The sequence below is a fragment of the Lagopus leucura genome, unplaced genomic scaffold (assembly GCF_019238085.1).
Source record: "Lagopus leucura isolate 7727_CA_CO unplaced genomic scaffold, USGS_WTPT01 Super-Scaffold_100015, whole genome shotgun sequence".
NCBI lineage: Eukaryota > Metazoa > Chordata > Aves > Galliformes > Phasianidae > Lagopus > Lagopus leucura.
The window spans coordinates 16,087,439-16,105,800 of NW_024962269.1; the positions used below are offsets into that span (position 1 = coordinate 16,087,439).

General features: G+C 44.8%; 1 protein-coding gene across 1 annotated transcript in view; it reads left to right on the forward strand.

The window, feature by feature from the left end:
* The first annotated feature begins 3,421 nt into the window (after nucleotides 1-3,421).
* The window catches only part of SMAD3 (SMAD family member 3), a 64,567-nt gene continuing 49,626 nt past the window's right edge, over nucleotides 3,422-18,362 (forward strand). Inside the window, exon 1 of the mRNA XM_042875949.1 lies at nucleotides 3,422-3,654. Within this exon, the coding sequence (XP_042731883.1) occupies nucleotides 3,449-3,654 (206 nt within the window). The 5' untranslated portion in view covers nucleotides 3,422-3,448. The remainder of the gene's footprint in view (nucleotides 3,655-18,362) is intronic.

The following is an 18,362-nucleotide window of genomic DNA, read 5'->3' on the forward strand; positions in this document are numbered from 1 at the left end:
ATTTCTAGTGAGGGTAAATACGCATAAACTTCAAAGGACACCTTGTTTCTCTTGCTAATTTTACAGCGCTCCTGCTCAAAGCTCCGCTTTCCTCTTAGTTAAAGTCAGATTTAAATCCTGTTGCTATTCACTGACTAATCCTGTTGACAAGCATGATGTGTGGAGAGTATTTTCTTAGTAATAGTTAAGATGATTGTGTATTAGCAAAGGGTTAAGAAAGGTAAGAAAGTCATTAAGGGTATTCTCCTTTTCTTCAAGTGTATGAACCACAGAGAACTGGGCTGGGTTTTCTCACATTATTGCAGGCTATAAATATCTCTATTTTTCAATAAGAGTTAAGTGCAACAAGTAAAGCCCCAAGTAAAACCTGTGCTACACCACAAACATATAAAGATAGTAATTTTTAAAAAAGCAAAGGAAAGGGGAAAAAAAGAAAAGAAAAAAAGAAAAAAAAAGACTAACGCAAACTTATCCTGTCCAGAGGTGGCTTCCAAGATGTCAGACATTTTGTAAACCAGAGAACACATCCAGACCACGCAAAATTGGGACGGTCCTGTCTTTTCCTGTCTGCTAATTTTTCCACTCCGAAAGTGTCCAAAACTCTATGAAAGAAAGGATTACTGTCTAGGGGTTCAGAAAGGCCTATTTTCAAAGAATGGTTTATTCTGACAGGTAACCTCAGCAAGTGCACAGGTTGTTCCATTAAATGTGACGTCCCTAATCTCAAAACATAATTCAGCGACTTGAAACCAACTGCTTATTTTTCTTTTTTACCAGTGTTCACAGTGCTGCTGTAGCCCAGGGTTTAGATCAGTTATTTAGCTGCCTACACCTGGTTTACAACGGAGAAAAGGAAACCCAGTTTGGTTTAGCGTGTAAGTAATTCTACTCACTCTTCTGCTGCTAAATCACTGCACGAGTGTGAGCAAACCACTCGGCTCTTCCTCTCCTTCCCCTTATTCAAATTTACCCCGTTGATCACTTGCAATATGACTGTAATGAAGATTAGCCCATGAATATGTACGGAAAATTCTGGAAGCTCTGTTGAACTGAGGTCACAGCAAGAAGTCGGAGTGTGGAGATGAGAATTGAGTCTTCCTGCAAGCTTTCTGGCTGTGAAAAAAGGCATGGAAAAGTCCCCATGGTTTTCTGTCTGGAGCAGCTAGAAAGAAACAGATATGGTCCCCAGCAGAAGTGTGAGCTGAGGTTCCTCTGACATGCTACTGACTTGACAGCTCCTTCAGGCTCAGCTGTCTTCTGGACTTCTTTCAGTTGCAAAACGTGCTGAGCTAGAAGTAGGAAAATAGAAAATGATGACTTTAAACTTCACCACACCTAAAATCTCAGTAAGTATTTATACTTCCAGTGCTTTTTTTTAATACCCCCATCTGTGTTTTACTTGGTTCACATGTTCAGGTTATTCTCTAAGCTTGTGACAAAACTTTTATATATATATTATGTATATATTAATGAAAGCTCACTTTGTTAGCTAATCTCCAGCTATTGGGAACTAGGTCCTTCCAAAAAACGTAAACGCACAGCAAAGCAATGAAACCAGCCACAGTCAGCAAGTAAACTGGGCATCCTGCTTTTAGAGTTATTAGTGTCAACATTTTATTGCGTTGTTTTAGAGGTGTTGAGGAACCATTTCCCCAAGTGATGTTGGGATCCTCCATGGGGGCTCCACATCTCTGTACTTCAGGCATCTCACTTGAAGCAGCCAAAAACTGGGTCAAGGCAGTGCTCCAAAATTTTAGTGGTGAGCCTCCAAAATTCGAGACACTCGGGGAATGTGTGTTGGGAATAATCTGAGAGCACTGGGGGAGAAATAGTGATGGAGAAGGAGTATTTAATTTGTACCAAATATTGATATTTCAAAATTTGGTACTGCCAGTTTGGAACAAAGCACACTGTCTGTTTTTAAACCCCTGTGAAAGTCGGGCCAGTTGCCTTTGAGCTTCAGACGCTGTCTGAACCCATAGGTTCCTGACTTGCCACAAGGCATTCCATATAGTTGGCTGCTTTGAATCTGCAGGCACGGGGACTTTTGGATGCCGGCTTTCGAGGAGTCTCCCCACTGGGTTGCACTGGAACCCGGAATTGGAGAACGTGGGTTGGCAAGAGCTGAGGTGTCTGGGAGCTGCCGAGCAGCCCCGCAGGCTTCCCAAATTCCGCTCCCCATCATCCCGTCTGGGAGGACAGAGGAAGCTGGGAAGCGTTTCTCAGCTCAAAACCTCAGAATTTGGGAGCTGGGCCCCTGAAACTTTCACCCCCTGTTCCTGGACGGCTGCTGCATGCAGCTGGAGCGCAGAAAGGCGAACCGGCCTCGGCAGAGGCACCTGGTGGCTGTGCAGGTGGCCCCAGGCTGCCGTGTGCTGCTCAGCACCATTTTGGGACCATTTATCACAGGATCAGAGCACTGAGGAGCGACTGCTCGTATTCGGATGGGCTCCCTTTCAGCATGAGGGGCAATGCTGGAGGCCGGGCAGCGAGACAGCTCCTTCTGCCCAGCAGTGGAAAGGGAGGAGCTGGACATTCACCTGAATGCCGTCCCGAGTCAGTCAAAGCCAGAGCCTCTAGCAAAGCACCTAGACCTGAACACACAGCAGTTCTCTGACAAAAATGTTCCGTCTGAGAATTTCTGACCAGGTCTGGTGGTAAACAGGCTCAAACGACGCTCTGGAGATGATACAGGGCAAAAATTATTCGGGTCCCCGGTCTGCAGAGTGGGAGGATGAGGAAAGAGAAAAGTAAATCGAAGGGGTTGAAACCGCCGATTGTCCGAGCCTGACCGAGCGGTGCTCAGCCGTGCGGAAAGCTGTGTGGAAAGACGCGTGGCAGCTGTTTGTGTTATTTTCCTTTTTTTTCCACAGAAAGCAGCCGCCGCGGGAGCCGCATCCCCGCAGCCACGGCTGAAGGTCCCCGCGCTGAGGGCCGCAGTGAGGGGCTTTGAGGTTGTGAGGCCGCGCGCTGCTCTGGGGGCGCCTTTCCGCGGCGCCGTAGCGGGGCTGAGAGACGAGAGCCGAGGGGCCCCGGCCCCGAGCGGGGAGGGGGGAGCGGAGTTCCCGGCGGGCCGGCCGCCTCCCCGCCCTCCCCCGGCGGCGTGAGCGAGCGTGTTTGGGAGGGAAGGAGGGGGTGGAAGCCGGGCCGGGGCGGCCAGCAGGCAATTTGCATGAGAGACAGACTGGGAATGAGCTGGAGTGGGCGCCTCTCCGCGCACACAGAGCGGGGCAGGAGGGGGAGGAGGAGGGAGCTGCCGCCGCCGCCGCCGCCGGGGAGAGGCGGCGAAGTCCGGGCAAAGTTTGGTGCCGCGGGCCCGAGGCGCTGAGGCGGCGGAGAGCGGCGCGGGGCCGGGCGAGGCCGCCGGGGCCGGGCTTTGTGCTGCCCGCGGGGCCTGCGCGGAGCGGAGCGGAGCGGGGGGCGGCGGGGCGCTGCCGGCAGAGCCAGCATGTCCTCCATCCTGCCATTCACCCCTCCCATCGTCAAGCGGCTCCTGGGCTGGAAGAAAGGGGAGCAGAACGGGCAGGAGGAGAAATGGTGCGAGAAGGCGGTGAAGAGCCTGGTGAAGAAGCTGAAGAAGACGGGGCAGCTGGACGAGCTGGAGAAGGCGATCACCACGCAGAACATCAACACCAAGTGCATCACCATCCCCAGGTAGCGGCGGGGACGGTGGGCCGGGGCGACCCGCGGGCGGCGCTGCGCTGCGCCCCTCCGCGCGGTTATAGGGAGGAGAAAGGGGCGGTGGGGTGGGAGCGCTGTGTGATAACGGGAGGGGGGAAAGTGCGAGGGGACGAGGGCAGGAAAGAGGTCTGCAACTGAGATTGAAAAAAAAAAGAACAGCAACAAAAAAAGTTGGGAGCGCTGTGGATAACAGCTCTGCGTATTGTAGGTACCCGTGTTCAGAAGTTTCAGCGTGTTCTCCGGCGTTGTTAGGGGAAGATCTGTTTATTTTTGATAAACTGTCAGGAAAATGGTTTGTTTGGGTTGCTTGCTTGTTTCCATGTTAGCTAGTTAGACGTTGCTCGTAGAGGTGATTGAGAGCCCTGCTGTGTGTGTGTTTTCCAATGGCTTTTTAGATTGGGAATGCAAATGGCATCGCTGAAGGCGATTGTTTGGAGTGCCGAAGGGTGAATATAACCAATGTATACACATACTAAACTTTGCGTTAACGTAGATTTTATTTTTAGCCTTCATTCTGAGCTCTGCGAGACCATTATAAATCACGTAGGATGTGTAAGTATCCCATCAAAGAAAAATCCTGCACGTAACTTTCAGCTCGCTGGCCGCAGGCGGTGCTTTATTGCTGAGGGTTTGTTGATTTCAGTGAGCAGGGCCAGATGACTGCTGGGGCTGTTCTTGGTCGTTGTTTGAGGGGTATTTTTTGGTTGCTGTTTGAAACACAGGCCAAAGTTCATTGCAAATATTTGAATGCTGCATAATTGTGTGCTTCTGCGTGAGAAGATAGCTGTGTGTGTGTGTATTCATGCTCCTCTCTCGCGCAAACAAATGTATGCTTTCTTGGTTGTCAGAATGATTTAATATGCAGTAGCTAATACAAAGCAGCATCTGTTGCATGAAAAAGTGAAGCAAGTAGCTTAGAAATGTGGGCATTTGGAACTCTGAAATTTTTCTTCCAGCAACTGTAGGGTGGTTTTTCTTCTGCTGTCGTTTTGTTTTTTGTTTTTTCAACAACAACAAAAAAAGAAGTCTTCTGATATTTTAGTGCTGAATGAGCATGGCTGAGATTTTACACTGAATAGATCTGGACCCTTACCTTTCTTAGTTAGCGTTATTCTGGCTTCCTCTTCTAGCTGAAGAGTAGAGCTGCCCCTGATAAAAAAATGTAGTAAAACCTCTATTTCAAAATTCTTGGTAAGCAGTGTGCATCCCTCACAGATAATGCCCTATCTAAACCACTTCCCTTAAATACCTCTTCGGAAGAAGAAAATGACTTGAGCAGCCCTGCTGATGTGACTGTGGTATTGTGCCTCGTTGCTGATGAGCAGAGCATGAAGTCTGCAGATGATTCTTCTACTAGCAACAAGGTGTTGTAGCATAAAGGAGGGAGAGTTTGGTATTTTGTGATTGAAAGGAGGCAAAGCGATGGGTGGAGTGGGATGCTTTAGTTGAGAAAAATAATTGTGAAGCTGTAAAATAAGTAACAATGCAAGCAGATGTCACAAGTCGTAAATATTATCACCTCCAGAGATTGTCCTGGAAGGGCCTGCTGTGCAGAAGCTATTGCTTCTCATGGACTGTGCTCAGCTAAAAGAAATGTGAACAGAAATTGTAACATTTCATACTCACTTGTAAGACAGAACCCAAATCCTGTGTGTCTTAAACCTTGGTGCTGGGGGAGCATCAGCACATTCTGACACGAGGTCCTTTGGTCTTGGTTTTAGATTTTTAACATAACACTTCCTGTGTACATTTGTTGTTGTTTAATACCGGCATTACAGAGATGCAAGTGGTGGTTGTTAAGTTGCTTTGTTCTGGGCCCCTTGGAAGCAGCGCAGTGAGAGGCTGATACTTTAGGTACCAGAGACTGGGGAGTGTCACCAGGCAGTTTGTCTGGGAGGGATGGCAAAGCTGGAGCAAGGCCTGTGACTTTGGGCCGTGTCCTCTCCTCAGGACTGTGCTGTTTGTCCTGATGTATCTGCAGATCTGGTCACCCTGTCACTCCAAATTTGCATTTGTAGGACAATTCTAGTATGGCTTTAGTATTTTCTTCTAAAATAATACTACATATCTTGTTTTAGTGTTTAGGTAAACAAGTATGTTGAGGGGAGGCGAAAGGGGGAAAAACATCATTAAGGATTAGATCATGTTGTGCATTGTCTGTAATGCATCAGTAGGCTGAATTGCAGTGGAGCCATGCCAGCGATGACTCTGGCCCAGCAGGAGTAGGGTAAGTCCAAAATTAGCTGTTGTATCCATGAGACAGAGCAAGTTTCAGATGTAAAAGTGCTCAAGCTTTGCAGGAACATTGCTTGTGGGACTAAGGGCTATGCAGCAGATGAGCTAGCACTTCAAATTCCTGTAGTGACAAGGTGGGACTGAATGCACGTATTAAAAAAGAACAAGAAAAAGGAATACATCAATTTTTGTTGCAGGGCTGTGGAATTAGGAGGCCACATTTGTTCCTGCTGTCATTTTTATCAACTTGGAACTGGAAATAGGCATGTTTCTCAATATGCAATCTCCTGATAGTTTGTATGATGGATAGTTTATAGATGAATTGATAGGCACACCTCCCACCCCAGGTTCCTGTTGGAAGGACATGTGGCATACAGCAAAAGGCTGGAGAGACCCTCACGGATCTCAGCAGAGGTGCTGGCAGGATTCTTTCCCTTCTGTTTTTTTTTTTTTCCTGCTGCAGCAGGAAGCAATTTCCACCTGAAAAGCCTCAGACTACGGGCTTGCTTCCCGTTGCCAGTGCCTGGCAGAAGGGTTTGTTAGAGGGCTGTGTGTTGGAGCACTGCTGCTCCACAGCCCATCCTGCTCCACAAGGGAGCTGTCTGTAAACCTGTGTGTGCTGAGCTTTGGTGCTGTGAGCTGACCTAGTGAGGTGTAGCAAGCTGTGTCTGCATGGCAGCAAAATAACTCTTCATAGTACTGCATGCTGTGATAAAAACGCACGCTCTTTTGACCATTAAAATACACCCTTTGTAGTAGTTGGGTTGATCTTGAAAGCTCAGCTCTCAGGATGGGGATTTTTACTGCTTTTTGGACAAGGCTGAGGATGGAGTTCTGTTAGCACATACCCCAGCACAGCCAGGTGTTCGAGTTTACGGCCTCTCTGCTTTGCTCTGTGAGCGAGCTTAGATCTGTTCCAGCTGCTATCAGATGTTTTGAAGTTTTGATAGCTCTCTCTGCTTCTGAGACCAGATGTGGTGAACTGGGAATTTGCTGGCAGCAAACCCGACAGCTGGCACTACCTGCAGAACGTGAGTGCATCCCTGTGGACTTCATGCCTGGGTGAAGAGCTGTGAGTTTGTGGTACTATTTCTGACCTGAAGAGAGGCCATGCTGTGCTCTTGGCAAACCATGCACGTTTTTCTCAGAAATAGTGCATTAGCTGTGAGTGTTTAGCAACCTGAATAGGGGTCTGAACTGTGAAAGTTGGGAACATGTGGTGAGCGATTACTAATTTCTGAGAGCTGTGTGATATATGTAGTCCTGCATGTATGGCAGGAGGTAGCGAATGCTTTGTTTTAGGAGCATTAGTGGTACTGTACATTAAGACATAAACTCATGACATTCTGTGATATATTTTCATATATATATATTTCTGTTAAGCCTATTACTGTATTTATTTTTTTATATCACCAGTGGTTTTATAGGAGCCAGGATTCTTGTATGTAAGAAATACCTTCTTTTAAGTGGTGTTTTATTAAATTTAGAAACTAAAATTAGCAGTTTTTGAAGAGAGGTGGGTGTTATTTCTCGTGGAACTCATCTGGTAAGGATAGAGTGTACCAAATAAAATGGAAATGAGGCACTTTTGTTTAAAAAGTGAAAAAAAAACACCTGAACATAGTGTTCCTTAAAGGATTTGCTTTTCAGTGGGGAAAACCAGGAAGAATAAAGAAGCGATTTTAGGAAGATCTTCAGAGTGAACGTAATTGTTGTGTTGAATGCTGACTGCACAGTATTTACAGGAGTTGACCGTGGTCTGAGGACTGCCTTCATACCAGGAAAATGGGAAAACTGCATGTAGAGAAAGTGGCAGAGGCATTTCTCAGGACTGTGAACTCTTCTTTGGAGGCTGGCATCTGTCTAGATTCAGCACCAAGCGAAGGACCAGTCAGTTTTGTGCGTTTGTGCACACAGTTGTATTTTCTATGGCAAATTTAAGCTGTCTCGTTTTCAGTACAGCCTGTCGGTGTTCGTGGGACGTGCATACATAGCTTTACTATTGTGCAGACTGCTTTCAGGCTGCCTGCTCTCAAGGTGAGCTTGGCCTGCAGTGGGGCATTGGTTGCAGCTCAGTCCTTTGTGCGTGCAGTCAAGCTGCCTTGATGTTTGCTGGCTCCCAGCTGCAGGTAATTTTACTGGCACACCGCTCTGCTGACCTCTATACTGAGCTAGCTTTATGGGCAGGCTGTTGTGGCCCTGCCCTAACCTTTGTGCTGTCACTGCCACGCTGCTGCCATGGGAGTTCATTTAGCTGTGGTGGCTGCAGGGTGGACGCGGCGCCCGGTTTGTTTGTGGCTGGCCTTTGTGCTGTTGGTGTGACTTTGCAGATCAGGTCTAGTGGTGAAAATACAGCAAGCACACGGACTCAGCCTTCAGTTCAGTGTACTTTCTACCTGCAGCCACACTTATTCTTCGGTACCCTCCTCCTCTTCCACTCACCAAAGGTGCCGGGTGATGCTGAAACTCCTCTTGAGCACAGGGCAGTATCTGTGTAAGATATAGATGGGTCAGTGGGGAGAAAAAAAATGTATTCCACCATTTGTAGAGATGTTCATGGACGTTCATCTCTCTGCCTTTTTCTCTTTTTCCTTCTCTCGTGGGACTGAAATATTTAAAGTAGCTTCTGGAAGGACTCGTAATATTCTCATTATGTTGTGTAGTAAGTGGTGAATCTTTGTGAAATAAAATGTTTAAGATGGTTGCTTAACTTTTATAGTATTAGGAAAAGACCCTGAACATTGCAGTCATTTAAACATAATGAGAAATAAATGCAAAAAATTGATGAAATCAAGAAATGCACACTGTATGGGATTATCACATCAGGGATCCAATTAAAATGAGCTCTTCTAATAAATATTAGTTTAATAATATAAACTTGTGATCACTTTATTATTGCAACAGAAGTAAAATTAACAAGATTTAATGGACTGAGCAGCCATTAATTTTCACTTGTTAATTTATTAGGAGCTTCTAACACTGTTAGATGCACAGCAATGCTATTATCCTGCATGAAGCACTTTATGAAATAAATAGGGCCAAACGGTGCTTGAATTAAATTGAAATCAGATTTTATTCTCAAATTATCCGTTTCTGTTTTTTTATTATTATTGTGATTATGATTATTTTTTTTCTAGCTTTCCTCTATGCAGTGCAATTAAATTTTCAGGGATGGGCTGCAGCACTCTCTTCCAGTAAGGCTTATGAACAGGACTAATTAACTTCTGTCCTTGCTTGCCTTGATGTGCCGTGCAAAAGGCTTCTTCCAGTCCAAAGCTGATAGTGCAGATTGGCAGCAGGGACGAGGGAATAAGGACAGGGCAGAGGTTCTTGTCCAGACGCTCTGGTTCTAGTCGGCCAGCTCCACTGCACTTAGTAAATGTTTGTTAGTTATGTTTTGTTCCATGGGACCGGAGTCCAAACGTGGAGACAAGGAAGTTGTTAATAACTGAGCTCTTGTGCTTGTTGCTGAAGAGACAATAAGGTGCGGTTTATAGTGATTTAAAGCCATTTTGTAGCCCTTTGGGCCTGGCCCTCATTTTCTCCCCCATCTCCTTGCCATCCCTGTCAGAAGGTGGGACTGAGGCAAGCGTGAGGTTGGGTTGCTGCTGCTGCTGTGGAGCAGAATGAGGAGCAGATCTCTCTTCCAGTATTAAAGATCTGATTGTTCAGAAGCGTGCATGAAGGAACTGCTTAGATACGATCGTAGTAATAATGGTGATACAAAGAAGTAGCCCATATTCTCAGAAGAGCTGAGCCAGGAAAGAAATAACAATATCCTGTTTTTAGAGATAGAAATTAGAATTACAGAGGAGTTCTGTGAGCTCCAGAACAAAAAATCGTCACTGACAACTAAAATGTAGCATAAACATTAACTGTTGTGGCTGTGCTGATGTGGGTTAACCAGATTTGCTCATTTAGAGGCAGGGTAGGTTTCAGAATCCTACATGATTGTGTGTAGTGTGGGCAGGCTTTAGGTTATCCAGAGTTTTTGAATTACAAGGAGAGAGGAAGAAATAATAAAACACATTTGTGAGCCTCATGAGAAAGCATATTTAATAATTAAAATCCAGTCAAACTTGTGTAATCTAGGAGAAGTGAATAGGTGATCTCGATAACTTGTATTTGCTCCTGGAGGTACCTTTACAGCCCGCTTACTGTTCAGCACTGAGCTTATGACAGCAAACAAGTTTCAGGGAGTCGTGGACCTGACCCCGTGACCAGGAGCATCTACATGGGCTATCCATAGGAATGTGCTGTGTCAGCTTACCAAAGGTGAGCCTGCAAATCCTGGGGAGAAGGCTACAAGGTGCCAGGAGGGTCAGTCAGGCTGCCCAGAGCCCTCACTTCTTCTATGCTTTTTAATTCTTAGGAAGGAGAATCTCTGTTTCAGGGTATTGTTGTTGGACCATCCTTAGCTCACTGTGTAATTTGCTGTTATCTAATCTGGAAACTTCAGTAAACTTTTGCTTACAGGTTGTGTCATAGAAAAGGTTGAAGATTTTCTTAGGTTCGGTGATGTTTATTAACCATAACACAATCTCTTTAGAAAAGGAAGTCAGAACAGAAATTTCCTCCTTTGTGGTGAGGCTGCAACCAGCAACAGATGAATGATGGATGTTGATACTGATATACTGAGGAAAAACTTTGTCCTTCCTGTTCCAGTTTCTTTAATGTGAAAGGAGAAATTTGCTTAGTCTGATTCACTTCCCAGATGTAAAGCTGTTAATATCCACAAAAATATTGGGCATCTGCATGCGATTGCGTCTTTGTGTCTGTGTTGACTGTGGAACTGTTATTATTACTTTATCTACTTAGTGCTTAGAGAACACTCTTTCCAGATTTTCCTTTCCCTTCATCACTGGTGATTGTGTGGGACGACAGAAGACCCAACTACAAGCATCTTTAATTTTGTTATACGCAGAAAGACAAGATATGTTGGGTTTTGTTTTCATAGAGTCTGTGGTTTCTACATGGAATTGTACAGGAATGTCCTTTTCTTACTATTTGGTGAACAAATTGTTGTTCCCCTTGAGTCAGATGCATAGCCAATCTGTAGCACACGTGTAAAGGTATCTGAAAAACTATACTGGTGTTTGCAAAGCACTTATTATAAAAGCAGTGCTGACAAGCAGCTAGAGCCTAAGTCTTTTCCCACTCTATTTGCATTTGTGTAATCACGTGGATTTCAGTAAATTTGCTTGATTTACATGCAAGTGAAAGGAGAATCAGGCCAGCACAAGAAAGCAGTGGACTGAAAATGGAGGACAGAGGTGTTCATAGGCTGAGTATTGTAAGATTTTCCCCTTACATTCATGGTTCTTGGAGCCACTGTGTGTTCTTCTCTGCTGGGCTGGATGCCTGCCTGGGCCCGAGGCGCCGTGTGTGGTGATGCAGTGTGTGATGGCTGCTCAGAGCTGGTGCTTTTCAGCCCTGGGCTGGAGATCCACCAGGAAGGATTTAGCTGGAAGTTTGGTGGAAATGAAACTTCTCAGCAAAGCATTTCATTTCTGAAGGAGTCGTTGCATGTGTTTCAGTAACGATTTTCCACTGGGCACTATTGTGTCTTGGCAGAGAGCCACCATTTTGTGGCTGAGATGGCCCTGGATGAGAGTTGGCATTGGCACTGCCTCCTGAATAAAGAAGGATTTGGCTGTGCTCACCGTGCTTTGTCTTTCTGTTTTATTGTGTTTTTTTCTTTCTGTTGTTCTGTTTTCAGCCAGCTCATATATCCATGGTGAAGCCATTGTAGTGTGCTTCTCCTGCAGCACCCTCACACCTCCCCTGCTACAAGCCTTGCAGACAGGAAGAAGAGTAGGGGTTTCCTTGTGCATGGCCTAGATAAAGCCCAGCCACAGTTCCAGGCCTTGAACTTCGAAGAGCACAAGGTCTGCTGATAACATCTGTCCTTTCTCTCTTCCCCTGTGGCCAGCTTGTTGCAAGGAAGGCAAGAAGGCCTGGGGTCACTGCTGCTGTTGACCTGGAACCTGAACGCAAGGCTCTGCTGTGGCAAGCTCAGATTGATTATATTGTGAGTTTCACAGGCTTGACGTGCTGCAGTGCGCATACAGTTTGGCTGATCTTCCTCCATGCCTCCTTCTTGGGCCTAAATTTAACTCACTTATTGACTATAAGCTTTATGAAGCTGAATCTATCTTATGCTTGCTTTTTTTTTTTTTTTTTTTTTTTTTTTTTGGCCTGTTTAAGTGCTGCTTTCTTTTCAAAATTGCTTGGTGTTGTCACTTTTTTTTCCCTTTTCCAAGGCCCAGCACAGTCTTTGCAGAGATGAGTTAGAGCCATGGAAAGTGGAAATAAGCTCATTTGAAACTACTGCTTTACAAAATAACTACATGTAAATTAAAAGAAAAGAAGTCAATAATCACTGATCATCAAAGCCAGTGTGACTCTGCAACTGATGTCTTTTGCCAGTAGAAGTCTGCTGGCGGTCTGCGAGCTGTTGGGAGCATTGCTGTGAATTAGATGCCGTAAATAAGTTGCATGTAGGTAGGCAGCTGATCCCTGAATCCTTTTCCCAAATCTTGTGGTGTTTGTTTGGTAGAACGCAAGGCTGACAGTTTGCATGGAGGGCTGCAGTTGCATCTTTGTTTTTTTCCAGTTGTAACTGAGTTAAGATAGGCTTTCTGTTGTGCGTAACTGCCTTAATGAGCGTACACTGTGGTTAGGGAACACTGAAAACATCACATTTTGTTCCACACTGCTGTGTACCATTAAGCAAAATACTTAACCTACTTGTACCTCACTCTTCTCTACCTAGAAAATGCAGTACTTGCCTCACGAGGATGTCAGAGGATGTAATCACAGTTGTGAAAAGCTCTTAGCGTTTTGACAGATAGACAGGGTTGCAAAACTCTGTACCTTGCTACTGTAAAAGGCTTTCTGTTGCTGTGCAGCCATCTCTTTTCACACTCAGAAAGCACTTCTGGTTTTTTTTTTGGAAGCTTTCTTTGAAAATATGTAGGTGCTACGTCAGTGGGAATATTAGAATTCCGGAGATGTTTAGCGGTCAGCTTTTACTGGGTTTGCATAATATTTATCTGTTCGTCACTGCGCCGTACCTCCTGTGCACATGGAATATTTTGACTGGTTGCTGCACATCATACCACAGTGGTCTGCTTCTGAGCTTAGGCTGAAAGTGTTAGCACGAGTCCAGGGGAAACACTATACACACAGCCTCATGTTTTCATTTAAGTAATATTATATAACCAGATGTGAGCATAATGCCATCCAAACACAAAATGCTAAATGAAAGAAATGTGTTCACGCAGGGATCGTGCTGTTGTTGGTAGACCTTTAAAGCCACGACTCGCAGCAGCAGCACGTGTTGGAAAAACGGATCGCTTGTGTACCTATAACTGTGCTCTTTCACTGAGCAGTTTGGCAGCCGCTGAGTGCCGGGCAATTGTGAGCACCTATTTGCTTTAAAACTCCTTTGCATCTGAAGACTTCTGGTGAGTTGTTCTGAAAGAGATGACTGAAAGCTAATAGCTGGCCATCTGGCTGGAAACAACATTATTAATTAAGCTTTCTCTTTTTCTTTTAAATCATTTACAAATTTGAAATAAATGCTCTTTTCAAGGGTATTGAAGCAAGTTGGATTTGAATTCTTGCTGTGGGAAGCAGTGCCTTTAAATGCCTCCCTTCACTAAAGTTAAGAATCAAGAAGTAATGGTTACTTAGATTTCTAAGAGCAAAACAACCTCCAGATTAGTCCTTATGTGTTTTAAACAGCTACTCTGTGTAAAAAACAGCCATCAAGCTCAAAGACTATCAGCAGCTCCCATTTAAAGATAAAAAAAATCTTTACTACTTATCAAGCCCTTTTAACCACCTTTCATCATCATCATGGTCTTTTCACAGCCTGTTGAAGGGCCTGTGCTTGCTGGAGGGTGTTGGTGACCTCTGTTTTATTACTTAGGCCACAAAGTCCTTTGCAGCAGAAAGATTTCAGTTCGCTTTTGCAGATTGGGATAATGAGGACCCGAGGACTGGGCTGACTGGCACTAAAGTGCAGGGGGGTAGAGGCAAAGCAGCAGCTTGGGTGCAGGCTGCAGTGCTCCATATGCAGGGTTGAAGTGACGTTGCTCTTGAGAGAACATCTCCCCATGTTCTGGGTGGAAACGGTTTGCAGTAGTTTAATAATAGTTTAAAAGCTGTTCTTCCTGAGTAGTGTTAATAAATCGTTAACACAGTCATGATGTAGCATTCAGAATTACATTCGTAAAGCAATGTTGTGTATGTGTAATTTGGGGGAGCCTTTCGGGATAGCAGCAGTTCTCACAGACGCAAGTGTGATGAAGAACTGAAGAGGCATGGAAACTTACTGGTGGTTTGACCCAAATAAGACAGAGCTGTCCATTTTTGGTACAAAGCTCAGGAATTACAGCTTCTGAGACGGAACCATTTTGCTAGGCAGTGAAGTGCACTGAAGGAGCAGCCCAAGCTTATGCCATTCATTACAAGCACTTTCGCCTCCTGCCCAGCGTTCCCCCCCATTAGTTCTCCATTCCTTGCTGGCAGAACTATGCTGTAAAATATTGCTATAGCAGACACAAATGAACACATACAAGCAAGCATAGGCCGTGGAAATTACGGCTTGAAATTGAGTTTTGTAAGTCACTGCTTTGCATGCCAGGCTCCACTGGTTTGAAAGCCCTGTTGAGGTAGCTGCTTCTAAACAGAAGTAAAAATAGACATTTGAGTGCTCTGATCTTAGAAGAAAAAAAACCCAACAGGCATTTATTGGATTATGATTGGCTGATGACTTTGAAGCTGGAGCCAGTTTTATGTTACAGAGCTTCTCACCCTGCTTATTCTCTCAGCTCCTGTTCTTTCCCCCTCTCCATTATTATTATTTTTTTCCCTCTTTTCATGCTTTCTATTTTTAGGGCGGCATTTCAGAGTTTCTGCTATAGTGGCAGGCCAGCTATTCTGGAGGAAAAAGAAAGAAGAAAGGTGGGAGGTCGAGCTAATAACTGTTATTAATTTGGGTTTTGAGTGTTCATGTTCAGAGACCGTATGTTTCCAGTTTATCTGATAGTGGATGAAGGATCTTCTTGCACTCAGAGCCATTGATTTATGTGCATCCCGACAGTCTTTGTGCACCTTGGCAGAAGAGAGGAAAAGTTGGAGGTTTAGGACTGCAGGGGAAGTTTTAGAACAATTCTTTGTGTCCAGCAGAACAACTTCAGGTAGCAAATGGTGTTTAGTTGTTTAGTTAACCTTTTTGTGAAGGAAGGAAAAAAAACAACGTTGTGACTAAATTAAAAACATAAATACGCTATTAAGGTCTGAACAGAAACGGAATAACCCTTGCTTGGTGTGTATACATGTGTTTATGTAAATGAAATTGTGGGATGAGGCTTTTGCAGGCAGCTCTAATGCTGATCAGAGATTGGAGTTCCTTCAAGAGCATGAGAGCAGGGAGAGGGCATTCTGTGGGGATGGAGCAGTGAGTGCTCATGGGTGCAGAATTCCTCTGACCGTTCTGCTGTGGGGCCTGTGATGCTGTGTGGCCCTGCTAAAGCTGTTGCATGATTAATTAATGGACTCTGCTAATGTATGCCTTTGTGATCTGTGCCTTTGTGCCTTGCATTTTCTTGGGGCTTGCCTTGCTTTCTTTGTTTAGAGGTTGAAGTAGCCTGAATACTATTTTTCTTCCTGTGCTATGCCTGAGAATTAAACCACAGGGAAGGGTGGCTGCTTGGAGGGGATTGAGGGACACAGAGGAGTGTTCTATGCTTATGAGAGCAAGAGGTTTTACTCAATGTGACAAAGCTTAAGACAGGCCAGGCATAGGTGTTTGATAGCATTTGATGTTTGTTGTGAGCTCAGTGAGTCGTGTTTTCCTCTCTGTGATTTCTGGGCCATCACTTCTGCACGTGCAGAGCAGCTCTGAGTTTACATCACTGTGAGAATAGCTGGGGAAGAATTGCATCTGAATTTTACACGTCATGTTGTATTTCATCCTTACTTGTGGTTTACATCACTGTGCTGACTGCAGCTATGAAGAGTAGTTTTCTAGGTTCATTTGGTTGTTGTTGTCAGAAGCTGTCTGAAGGCTGCTCCAGTGTAAGTGCACATGCAGTGTGTTGCTACAACTTAAATCACTGCAGAATTATTTTTAGATGACCAGGATTATTTCAAAATATAGGCCATAACATTTCTAACAGTCATTTGGTAACTTATTTCAGTCAGTTATAGATTGCACCTCATGTTGACTTGAATCTATCGCTAACTTGCAGGATTTTGTTTCTTTTAAAGCAAGTGAGGCTGCCGCTCAAAGGTATTTCTTGGAATAGTTGGGATGAATTGATAGATGTAGTTTGCTTTATTGTCACAGGGACTGAGTTTTGTTTTCAGGGGTTGCCTCCTGGCACAGCAGGCTGAAGAGGGGTAAGCAAGAGAAAGCTTTACAGTTTGCATACATTTGTATCTACTGCAGTAGTTCCTGGGGGCTGAGGAAGACCAACGACACTGTGTGTATTGTGCAACCATTTCTGGGGTGAAAATGTACATGGGATCTTTTCTTTGGGGAGATTTTGGAAAAGTTTTCTGCAGGCTGAAGAATGTCTCGGTGAATGCGTGTTGCTGACTGGCGGGCACATTCAGGCCAGCTGGTCAGAGCAAGTTGCATTATGCTGGCACAAGTTGTGATGGCAGTAACCCCCACGCTTAGACAATATATTTTTATCTTACTTTAACCCTAAATATTTTGTTACTGTGCCAGTAAGTGGCAGAGCAGATTTGGACAGAGGAGACATAATGGGCTGTGTTTCTGTGTCTCATTAGGCTAGTTTGATGAGCCAAGTTCATTTCATCAAAAATGACAGTCCCAATGACAATGAGTTATCTTGTTTCCACATGCTTTTTTTTGTGTCATGTCTCTGCCTATAACGACAACAGTGACATAATTTTGCTTATGATTTCCACTCCTCCAAGCATAGTTCTGTTACCTACAAACCACTGGAGGAATATTACTCGCTGAGGGAACCACTTGATTTTGAAGAATGCGACTGAAGATTTTGTTTTCTCAGCATCCTCTGCCAGTGACTGGTATTTTCTTGTTGCTTTCAATACCAGGGACTATTCAATACAAGTTTGTGGCTTTGCCAGCAAATAGGTATATGGTGATTCCTCGATGACCAGGCGTTCGTCCCATGCAAGGCCTTTCCAAGCTGGCCATTTGGTAACCGTCCTTGCAAGGTACCTGTGAAGTGCCTAGCACTGGAGATTCAGACTCGCTTGCTCCTTTGATGCCCCCTTCAAAAAAAAACACCTGGTGATTCCTCATTGTGCAAGGTAAGCAACCTGTTAAAGGTCGTGTCCCCTAAGAAGAACATGTGCCATCCTTAGCCTAGCACTTTTCATGAGAGCTGCAAGTGTTTGTGTGCTGGAACAAGGTGTTCCTGTAAGAAGTGTGGGTATGGAGCTGGCTGGGTGTTGCCAGACTTGCAGGGTTCTGGCGTTCTCCGTGTGGAACGTGAGCAGCCGTCTGTCTGACCCTTGTGCAACTGCTAAATGAGCAGCACTCGCAATATTCCTCCATTCCTAACCAAGTCTAGCTGTCTGCAATTTGAGCGTTTATTAGCACACAGATAAGTTAATTATACAAAAGGCAACATTACCTTGTAATTGCCTAATCTTCCCATGTGCAATAATTGGCCGCTGGGTATGTCGGATAATGCAGATGTGTGAAGCCTTCCTTATAACTTCATGGGAGCTTTCTCACTGAAACTGAGCTCGATCACCGCAGTGCATTTTGTCAGAGGCGAAGATATTCCAGAATGTGGGCATGTGTCTGTCAGTGACAGAAACAGAGTCTGAGTGTGCTGAATGGAAATACGTCTTACGATATTTTCTTCTTTAACTTAAAAAGAATCTCCTGTAATTTTAACCGAATTCTTAGCGTCAGTTGATGGTGTTCAGATGCATCTCTAGTGTGCTTCCCACGTTTGTCTTTTTGAAGCCGTTCATGAGATTATTCCAGCTAAACCCTCTCTTTCTCTGGCATTTGGTCTCATCCTCTGCGCTGCACTAGCAGTGCTTAAAGCAATAGATCAGCACCTAATAAAAGCGGGATTATCTCTAAGCTGGAAATAAGAAAGAGCCTACTGTGGAAGTTAGAGGGGTTGCTTGTTGATACCGATTCATTTCATACTGCTTGCAGAAACTTCCAGTGCAATAATGAGGGGTCTTCAGTGGACTTTCTCACTGTATTTTACAACTTGCAATCTATTTAGACTTCATCTGCTCAGACAGTTCAGATGATCTGTCCCCAGTTATGCAAATATCACAAGCTGTTCTACTTGTTCATTTATTCTGTTGGAAAGGCAGAGGGGGAGAACAGCCTTGATTTGCACCCCTAAGGGACTCTATGCAAACCCACTCTCAGGTTTCTGTGATGGGAGCTGCGCAGTTTTTTGTCC